Genomic DNA, 10,120 nt, shown 5'->3' with positions numbered 1-10,120 from the left:
CTTAAGACCGTCTTTAAGTCAAATTTGTAAGTCAGAACAATAATAAGAGAGTACATAACAATAACAGCAACAATAATAATACTTATTATTACTGTATTAAATAGCTTCATACATTACTGCACTGTACCTTGAGCGAACAAACTGCTGAAGCTGCGCAATGATTTCACAAGCGTCACAAAGTAGTGTGTGCGTTCGTTATTATGAACGACTGTATTTAACCCAAATTTTTAATATAACAAGCTCTATGGGGCTTTATGGCAGTGTGTTTATAAGAATGAGTTGTCCATAAGTCAGGCGTCCTTAACCTAGGGACTGCCTATACACACCCAAAGGAAGCAGAAATCACAACAGTATCGAGACAGAGAGTCGGACAAATGGAATAAAGGGCCTCTTCATGGCTGATTGCAGTAGCTGGCCTGGCCTGTGTGATTAGCTAGATCGAAAGCTGGACTGGTATTATTCTGGAAGCTGGAAAGGTTTCTATCCCCTAAGGATGTGTGAAGTACCTGGGAAAAGCTGCTAGCTCTGCAGATGCGTGAAACACCTGCCACCCACTGGCCAGCTGCCATAAAAGATCCTCCCCCTTTTGGGGGTGACTCTAATTCCCCCGTCTGATGCGTTTCACCTGTGCTGCCTCCAGAAGGAAGCCATCAAATGTTTTTAACACCCAAATCTCCGAGTGAGGTCAGTATATAACAAGTAAGAATCTGCGCGTGCTACAGCTCGACTGTGCAGCCCAATGTGTGAAACCCCCTCCAGACGAATTCCAGGCTTCAGGGAACAAGCTATAATGAGAGTGTCAGCATGCAGAATATCAAGGGACCCCACCCTCAGACTCAGTCTACATCCAGCATGTAGAACAGGTATGTTACCCACCCTCCAGGCAGTGTGGGAAGCAAGACCAGAAGCAAACGGGAAAATTCCCACAGCTGGCCGGTACATGCAAAGCTTCACAATTCTTCAAACATTTCACCATTTTACCAACGCATTTTGCATAAATCCTATTTGCAAATCTGTCTCTCTCTGGAGACATGTTGATGTGTAAATGGAAAAGCTGGTAATTTATGCTGAAATTCTATTTCCACTCAGATCGGCTTCTGGTCTGACGACAGGCACAGCCCACAAGATCCCAGTGTGACCGTAACCCCACACGGCATCTGGACTAAGATATGACCATTTACATCTTCAGAGTCACCCAGCCTCTGGGGCTTTTAGAATAATAAGCCACGTCAACACGCAGCTCCGCTTTGCTCAGACATGGTCTGGCTTTGCTAGCTCACCTTGAGGATTTTGACCACCACCTTCTCATTGTTGTTGATGTTGATGGCTTCGAAGACCTCGCTGTACTTTCCCCTGCCAAGTTTACGCACCAGCTGGTAATCCTCTTGGTTGCTAAAGAGGCGAGAGGGAGGGATGCAACTTTAACTGCACACTTTCCCCCCCCCCCAAATCTACTACCAAGCCATCTCCTCCATTGCACCACGTGCTTTCATGCCTCTCCTAATCTTTAAGGGATCCTGAGGGGGGCGGAATGTTTAAAAGCAATTAGGGACTATTTCGCCATTCTTGGCCTCTTGTCTGCCTACAATATTATACAATGGCATAATAAAAAAATAGTGCTAAAATTCTGTGAAGAGGAATTGGCGAAAAAACAGCATGGCATATCGAACCTCGATTAAGAGGTGACATCCCAGGTGTCAAATAAGGGTCCACGAGAAAAGGTAAAAAAAGCCATTAATGGATTTCACTGAACAGACAATTTGGCGGTGTTGTTCATCCATACAGACACTTTGCGCATCATTTACATGCCAATGCACATAACAGAGTTTATATATCACATAGTTACTGCTTTACAGTGCTAATCACACATCAGATTCCCAATACAATGCCAGCTAACGATACTATCATGAATAGTATCATTCTATATTAATAACAAGTCGTATATACTGAGAATCAGTCGCCAACATTGGCCTAATCACAAAATGCTTGTTATTATAGTACATACTGACATGAAAGGGAAAGAATGAAACAGAATGAGAGGCAGCAGCGCCATCACCATGAACACAATGTTCAATACAATACAATGTGCGGGTGTTGCAAAACGCGCATCTCACCTCCAGTTGGGCACATGGGCCTCATAGTCCCAGTACTCCCTGCTCTTCAGCGTGTTGACATCGGCGTAAACCCGAGATTTGCTACCGGCCACGGGGCCGGGCATGGCGAGCGGCGGGAGCTCCGGCTGCTGGGAGCTCGTCTGCCTGCAGGACTCGGCGAAGCGCAACTACGCGGAGCCGCGGGCTCTCCGGTTGGAGCCGCGGTTCTGGTGTCGTAAAAGAGGATTGTCCTCAGGCGTGAAGGCAGGTCACTATACAACCGGGTAGTGACCGCCGCTAGAAAGCTTGTGAGAGATGAGCTGGACTCAATGAAGAGTTAGATGAATGCTGGCCAGCGACGGAGCGAAAGATTTCAACGAGAATGAGAAAATGGGAGGCTGAGGTAGACGGGGACCAGGCTGTACACCTGCCTAGATAACTATATAGCAAAATATAAGGGGAGAGCAGAAGGATACTCTGGAGACTGCGGTTGAACCCCCACCCCCTATGGGCCACAAGTCCCCGATCGAAGACGGGATATTCGACCAGGGACTCCCGCGTCTCAGGAGGTGGAGCACGATTACCAGCCGAACCAGCCTTCCGCGATGGATGGGAGGGCCGATGGATGGATGGAGATGCAGCAGGCAGCAAGTGCAGTCAACACCAGATTAGGGCTACTGATTTAATAACGCACCCTGTTTTCGGGATACATATGCACGGATGGGGTGGGGTAGAAATCGGTGCAGAAAGCTTATGGTCCCTGTGCCGGTGAGGTGAAATTCTGCCGCCGCCGTCCACGAGTAGCGCCCCCTCCCCGACTGTGACGCCCCCTCTCCGGGCGCTGAGACGGGAAATCTGCGGCAGAAAACACTAAGAGTCGGGTTTCGGGGGATCGTTTTTGGAAGCCTCACTTCCCCCCGGCCCGTACTCTGGATTGCAGTACAGGTACCCGGAAGCGAACTGGGACAGGAAGCGTAGTGCCGCATTCATTGAAAACAAATATCGGTGGTATTAACGATATGGAAGAAGAGTCGTTGGCGCCCCCTTTTAGCGCGGAGGTCAACATTAAGAAATGAAAACGTATTCTCAGCAATTCTCAATCCGGGGGTCGCAACCCAAATTTGTGAACCACTGTTCTCGTCCATCCTTCAATCCAAGACCAGAATCAGAAAGAAAACTTTATCGATCCCAGGAGGAAAAATTCTTATGCTACAACTGCACAGATAGACAGAGATACCATTGGACCCGATGATATCTATATAATAAGATGAAAAACCTAAAATGTCACAATCGAAGATTAAATTACATATAAAAGAATAAATGCAAAATACACTAGAATATTAAACTCTCCAAGAGAAAAGATACACCATTAATTTAGTACACTGGAGCTGAACCGTGATAAATCGACAACACATCTGCAGTTTATGATCTATATTTACTTTACAATTGCAATAAATACCTTACTCAGGGTGTTTCAGTAGTACTTTTTCGTATTTTTCTATTACAAGTTCGCTTCCCTAACCATTAGGCCACATTTTTATTCTTTAGTCAAAGTATTTTACACTATATGTTCGCAAAGTACTCAAGATTTTATAAAGCTTTTGAAGGCTGACTTCGTTTATATTTAAAAAGCTAAAGTCTGCTAAGATGACTCTTTCATTTTAATTAGACTTGAGGCGATCGATATACATTCACAACACTCGGAGATTACCAATACAGCCTCTCCCCGGGTTACCAAAGGGTTACGTTCCGACAAACCTATATCATAAGGCGAAAATGTGTTTTAATACAGTACACCTAACCTAACAAAGGTAGCTGAGCCTATAGCTTTCATATACGTGTTTAGAATACTTGCACTAGCTTACATTCGGGCAAAATCATTAACACAAAGCCTATTTTATAATAAACATGTAATGTACTGAATGATGTACTAAAAGTGAAAATTATTTACCCCCTGTATTTTAATACCGCCTGAATTTTAATGAAAATACAGTTTCATTAAAAGTAACTGAAGAAAGTGCCGCAGCATGCGCATATACGCATCCCGCCGATTCTTTTCATCAGACGTTCGATTCTTTTAAACGAACAGTTTGATAGAGTCGGTTCTATAAATTGAACCGAATTTCCCATCACTATTTAGCAAGGTAACAGTAATACGGTGGCAGTGTATTAAATAGTAATTGGTAGTTAGTAATTAGTAGTTCAGTAGGAGTGATTTTTAGCCAATCAGCGTCGAGGATGAAACATTTTTCTTGAATCTAATTGGTCTTGTTGGGCCTCGCGGAGTGTTTACCTTGGCAACCATGGCGCAGAACAAGCTTAGCACCGAAGTTTCAGAAATGGAGAAGCAGCAACTTATTCACATATCGGAAGAACTCAGGTAAAACGGGCGCAATTGATTAAAACAAAACAAACCTCAGGAGAAACAATCCGGCCTAATTTTTCTGCGTGTTATTAATCTTGGTATAACCATGCATAAAATACATGTGATGTTTACTGCTAAACCATGCACACAACACAATGATCAGAAGTCCTACTCATGAATCTTTTATTTGATTATTATATATCTGTATCTGTTTTTTGCACTGTCTGTATTGTCTGCATGCACTTTGCGTTTCATGCTGCTGTAGCACCAGAATGTACTGCTTGGTATCAATAATATACGGGCCGTGAATAATATAACGGAAACACCACATCGAAGACTGTAACTTTGAAGTAACTTAACCACAGTTATACACGCAGCTATACAGCTGCCAGCTAGCAGTAAAAGTCAGGTATAAGAGAGGTGTGTCCAGGGGCAGATTAAGCTATCTGGGGGCCCTAGGCAAGTTTCCTGAGGTGGAATAGGGCCCTGATGTTTGTCCATACCTACTGAGTATGTAGTAATACACACTGGGTGTTACAATCAACCAGGGGCATTAGAGAGGCGTGGGTAGCTGCACCCCTGCAGTCAACACAGTAATATCTGAGTTCTCAAAGCAGACCGCTAGCAGACTTACAAAGGGAACGAAGAGTCTGCGCCCAAAGTGCCTGGTGCACTGGTCACAAAAACTGCAAAATGATTTAATGTGTGCAGGGAAGCGGCCTCAAAAATAATGGCCGCAAGTCATGCTACAACGGCAAAGAACAGTTTCTACAAGTCAAAGCTCACCAACAGGGACAGAGGGACTTATAACTGCACAGATGCTAAATACCATGAAGTATGGCCTAAAAAAGGGCCCCAAAAAACTGCATCATCTTTCACAATTTTTTTCTACACCAGGAGGGTTTTTATATTAGGAAGTAGTCCCTATTTCTTATTGGGTTCCTTAATGCAGTCTTAGACCATCAAAGTAATGATGATCTTCATGTTGTTGTATAAAAATATGTATGACAAAGTGTGTCAGCTTAGCCATTTCAGAACCTCTCTTTAATGTTACCCCAGTATTTGCAGCATCCATCCAATCCACTCGTGTATCTTTATCACTTCACGTGGCTAATCAGTATTTCATTGACTTTTTCAAAAAGAAAATTAATTAGGTTTATGTGGTTAAAGTGGATCACCTGAGAGGAGCATCAGAATGTATAAGCATAACACCCAACTATGCATTCTTGTAGGAGGTCCAGCGCTGCCCTGCAGCTGGAGAATGAGATGTTTGAGCGACATCTCAACCGGCTGAACCTTGCCTCACAGCTCGAGTCGGAAAACTTTGGAGTGGACTCTCAGAGGGTAATTAAATGCTGTCTGGGTCTGAATTTAAATGTAGTTCAATTATGTTTAGTTTAGTCTTCAACAAGGGGTGTTAGGAGGAACTGCAGGGGCTCCGTGAATCATTGTGTAATGACAAACTGCTTTGTGAGAAATCTACAAAATATGTCTACAAATAAATTTTATATAAACTCAAAACAGTAATAAGCCACTGGAAATCACTGCAACATCCTGTCCCCAACATCAATTTTTTTTTCTGCGCACCAATTCCGCCCAGTACGACTTCTGGCCACTACTCCCACCACTCAGCAGCGTAGCGTGCGTACTCCCAGCATCCTAGTTCTTTGTACTTGCATATACCCTTAAAATGATGTTGAATAACGACTTACGAACATTTCAAGTTACGAATGGCCGTTCGGAACGTAACTCGTTCGTAAGTAGAGGAGCTTCTGTACTTTAATAGGGTCATTTACATTCATTTATTTAATCATAAATAAACAGGATGATATAGTTGTTGCTCATGTTAATATAGGCCAGGCCTGATCTGTAACACAATTTTATAATGTGCAAACAGGGTCTCCCTGTTCTGTCTCACTCTGCACCAAGGTGTTCCGGGTTTGAAAAAGGCTGAAGACCCCTGCTTTACAGTAGTTTTTATTGTGCCTGTCCCAGTAAGCTTGCAGCACAGGGGGCAGCTTGGGCAGCTGTGCTGACGGTCTGCTCCCTGACAGGGGCGTGAGCGGCACTCCAAAGCCCGGAGCTCGGCCTGCGACCAGCTGCCACTGCTCACCACGGAGCAGAAGTGTGAGGTGGCACAGCAGGAGCTGGAGGAGATCAAGGCGGACCTGGAGAAGGGCAAGGCTAATGCCGCGAGAGTCCTGAACGATTTACAGGTGATTAATCCTTAACGTCGAAAGGAGAGAGGAGAGACCGTCTGGTGCTAAGCACTGACAGGTACCTGGAGCCGTGTTTGACTTCTCACCCCACCTCAGGCTGACCTGGAAGAGGCACAAATCCGGCTGGCAGATATAAAGAAAATGAGGAGCGAGTTTGAACGCGACATTGCCAAGGCAACGCAGGAGAAGACGGGCGTCAGGCTGGGGGCTGAGAAGCTCACTCGATATTTCGAGGACAGGATGAGGTTAAGGGTCAGTGGATGGTCTGGGGAGTCGCAGGACACTGTGTAGCTGAGGCCGTGGATTCTGAATGCAGCTTTTATAATATTTCCAAAGATTTCTCAAAGTATATTTGTCCTAAATAAACTGAATGGTTATTTAATAAGACCTATTTATTTAACTCAGTGGGTTAGGCCACTATTCCTGTGATCAGAAGGTTGCTGGTTCAAATCCCAGAGTTGGCACTGTTGGGCTCTTAACCCTCAACTGCTCCAGGGACAATCCAACCCTGCATGAACATCTTTTGTGGATAAACATGTTTGCCGAATAAGTGTAAGGTAATGTGGCTGGCTGTACTGTGGCTGGCTGTACTGTGGCTGGCTGTACTGTAGCTGGCTGTACTGTAGCTGTGTGTACTCTCCGAACACTACTTGAGCGATGCCCTCTGCAGGACGCCTTGATAGAGAAGCTGCGGCTGATGAATGCCACGCTAAAGGTACACAAGAGGAAGGTATGGATGCAGCTGCGGCAGAATGAGGAGATGGGTGAGGCTCTGCAGAGGGTGGACTTCCAGAAACTGAAGATCGAGAACACAGAGTACCTGGAGCTCAACAACAAGCGGAACCAGGAACTGCTGCACTTCAAACTGAAGGCTGGGAAGGTGATGCAGATGTTGAGCTCAGCCAAGGTCAGTGTTCCAGGCATCTTCCTGGAAGAGACCACTCCATTATCCATGCTTGTCCATCGCAGGGCTCATATTCACCATTCTGAACAGACCACGTGTCCTTGAGCTGTGGGAGAAAACCAGATTAACCAGTAGAGGCCCAACAAACCTAAGGAAAACATGCAAACACACATAAAGCTGTGGGTAGGAATCAAACCCACAGCACTGGGGGTGTCAGGTGGTTTTTTTCTATAGACGATATATTTTAATTTCACTTGTTTAGGTGACACTGATATCCAAAGTGACTTAGAGTTGCACGCTGGCTACTTTACTGGAGACAATCAGGTTGAGTGCTTTTTGTTATTGTGCCTTTAACCAGTACGCCACCTGCTGTCCAGCATAAACAGGTGCAGCTTGACTTAACAGAGCTCCGGGAGGGACTGTATTTTATAGAGAAAGCCAAATAAGGATCACAATGGGTCACATGTGACTGCAAATGGGCTCTGTTTGGGCTCCGTACTTTACTGTTTGTGACTTATGGCATTTGGTCATGTGCATTACAGAGATGTCTCCAGGATGCCACCCTCGAGTCTGAATCACTGAACTACGATGTCGGCTCTCGCAGGCACATGCTGGCGAAGATCCAAGTTGAGATGGTCCTGGCTGAAGAGGTAGGTTCACGGTTCCCTCACAGACATCAAAGGGTGCTTTTCCACTGCACTGGGTACTGAACTTTTGGTACTAAAAATCAGTAGATTCCTTTTTCCACTGATTTCAAGTCCAGTACCTGTACCAGTACCTAATTACCAAGGCAACTGGGCTACTCCTTGGGTACTTTGGGGTGGGACTGGCAAACATGTTCATTGTCGAATGGCTATGCTACCTGCCTCTGAAACATAAAATACGACCGCCATCTTGAAAAAGTGTAGTTACAAACTCGGATAGCAAGGATAATGACAGAGTAAAAATGTTTTTCTAAAACTTAAACCATCCATGCTATAATGTCCAGACAGTTTGAAGATATGAAAAGCCTGACCTTAAACCAACTGTCAACTGACTGTCACGGGCTCTGTGATGTGACAATTGCATGTGCATAGCATGTGATGTTGGTATTTAATATCGCCCATTGCCTGGCCCTATAATATACTATACTCATTTTTCAAATTCACTACAGAACACTGATCCTCACGTTGTAAAGATTGGTGCCCATCTGCCCCTGTCCCATGTGTCTTGTCCCCATTTAGCCTGCAGGTGTTGCTAGTGTGCTCAGTCCCTAGTGTGTTTCCCAATTGGTTGACCATTAAGCCAATACGGCAGCCCAGGGAGTAAGGAAACACACTAGGGACTGAAGGACTGAGGGAAGGTGGTGCAGGATGGCTAGCAGCACCTGCAGTCTAAATGGGGACGACACATGGGACAGGGGCAGACAGGCACTTCTCCTGACACATGTTATCATGATGCTATTCTGCATATGCGCCAGTTTTTCACACCAGTGGAAACAAACACAAGAAGTACCAAAATCCCATTGGCTGGTTACATCCTCTCGATTCTGCATAGGCAGCCACTGCCTTGGCGTCCTATAGAGGACCACAGAAGGTCGTTCAGTCATTCGGCGCGCCCATTGACTCCTGCTTGGCCATATGTTGTATTCGTGTCCCCCTGGCACCCCCTGCTGGCAGGAGCGATCCAAGGCAGAGGTACTGAACAGGAAGCTGCGCAGGCGTCTGGAGGAGTACAGCGTACCTGATGTGCTGCAGTACGTCGAGGTCACGATGGCCCACAGGAAGCTGGAGCAGACCGTGCGCAACTGGGAGCGCAAGACTGAGATTGCTCAGGTGGGGGCCTTGTGGAGCAGGACTGGATGAGGTAGAGGGGTTATTTTATTCCAAACCAACACTGAGGCTGCCTTCTCTCTGCAGATGGCCCTGAAGGCCCACACCAAGGGCTGTAATCGTGCATGGACTGGGCCCAGTCTGGAGTCGGTGACCACACTATGACTGTTCACTTCCAGAGGATACCTTTGCTCACCACCCCCGATTTCTGAAGGTCTTTCTTTTCTTCCTCCTCATGCTGGATAGATAACACCTAATGCCTGGTTAATCTGTGGTTTAGCTTATTTTCACTGCTGTAATATTTGGGGGGGGGGGACAGAATAACTGAAAATGGCCACATTGACACAGATGGTACGAGCACAACATTTTCAGACTACTGCTTTGGCTCAGCTTCTGTTTACCCACCCGTGCCCAAGCGGTATTTTGTGTTTCATGCCATGAACACAGAGAACATGTGAACCCTTGATTCCACATAGATTCCTGCATGAACCCTCATGTCTCATAGGAATTCAAGATCATACATATGCACATTGAATATATATTGAATTTTGTTATACTGGCTAGTTGCCACCTGTACAATGACAATAAAGGTATTGTTTTTTTCCTAATGAAACACATTTTGTGCACCGATTTAATATAAAAATCATATTTTTATAATTTGTTTCCCAGAATAATTTGTCAATTTGTGCACGTAAAGCAACTCGATTAGCATAGAAAGTGTACAATGC

The 10,120-nt window shown here is 45.3% G+C and overlaps 2 protein-coding genes across 2 annotated transcripts in view; one reads left to right on the top strand and one right to left on the bottom strand.

The window, feature by feature from the left end:
* Positions 1–3,043, bottom strand: part of csnk2a2b (casein kinase 2, alpha prime polypeptide b) — a 12,589-nt gene extending 9,546 nt beyond the window's left edge. The window contains exons 1-2 of the mRNA XM_048972329.1: positions 2,115–3,043; positions 1,281–1,392 (exon numbers count right to left, since the gene is read on the bottom strand). Coding sequence (XP_048828286.1) covers positions 1,281–1,392; positions 2,115–2,218 — 216 coding nt within the window. The 5' untranslated portion in view covers positions 2,219–3,043. The remainder of the gene's footprint in view (positions 1–1,280; positions 1,393–2,114) is intronic.
* A 20-nt stretch (positions 3,044–3,063) lies between these two features.
* ccdc113 (coiled-coil domain containing 113) lies at positions 3,064–10,005 on the top strand. The gene is made up of 8 exons (XM_048972328.1): positions 3,064–4,473; positions 5,691–5,802; positions 6,513–6,674; positions 6,774–6,929; positions 7,348–7,584; positions 8,124–8,231; positions 9,240–9,395; positions 9,480–10,005. Exons 1-8 carry the CDS (start codon positions 4,397–4,399, stop codon positions 9,555–9,557), a joined length of 1,086 nt encoding a protein of 361 aa, XP_048828285.1. The 5' UTR covers positions 3,064–4,396; the 3' UTR covers positions 9,558–10,005.
* The last annotated feature ends 115 nt before the right edge of the window (positions 10,006–10,120 follow it).

Source organism: Brienomyrus brachyistius, chromosome 13, assembly GCF_023856365.1.
Source record: "Brienomyrus brachyistius isolate T26 chromosome 13, BBRACH_0.4, whole genome shotgun sequence".
NCBI classification, from domain to species: Eukaryota; Metazoa; Chordata; class Actinopteri; order Osteoglossiformes; family Mormyridae; genus Brienomyrus; species Brienomyrus brachyistius.
Note: the sequence above shows the minus strand (reverse complement) of the source record. Positions and strands in the feature narration are given on the sequence as shown.

Coding starts and splice junctions, on each gene's coding strand:
- ccdc113 (XM_048972328.1), top strand. CDS start 4,397: ATGGCGCAGAACAAGCTTAGCACCGAAGTTTCAGAAATGGAGAAGCAG. Junction 5,803..6,512: donor TTGGAGTGGACTCTCAGAGG/GTAATTAAATGC, acceptor GCTCCCTGACAG/GGGCGTGAGCGGCACTCCAA. Junction 6,675..6,773: donor GAGTCCTGAACGATTTACAG/GTGATTAATCCT, acceptor ACCCCACCTCAG/GCTGACCTGGAAGAGGCACA.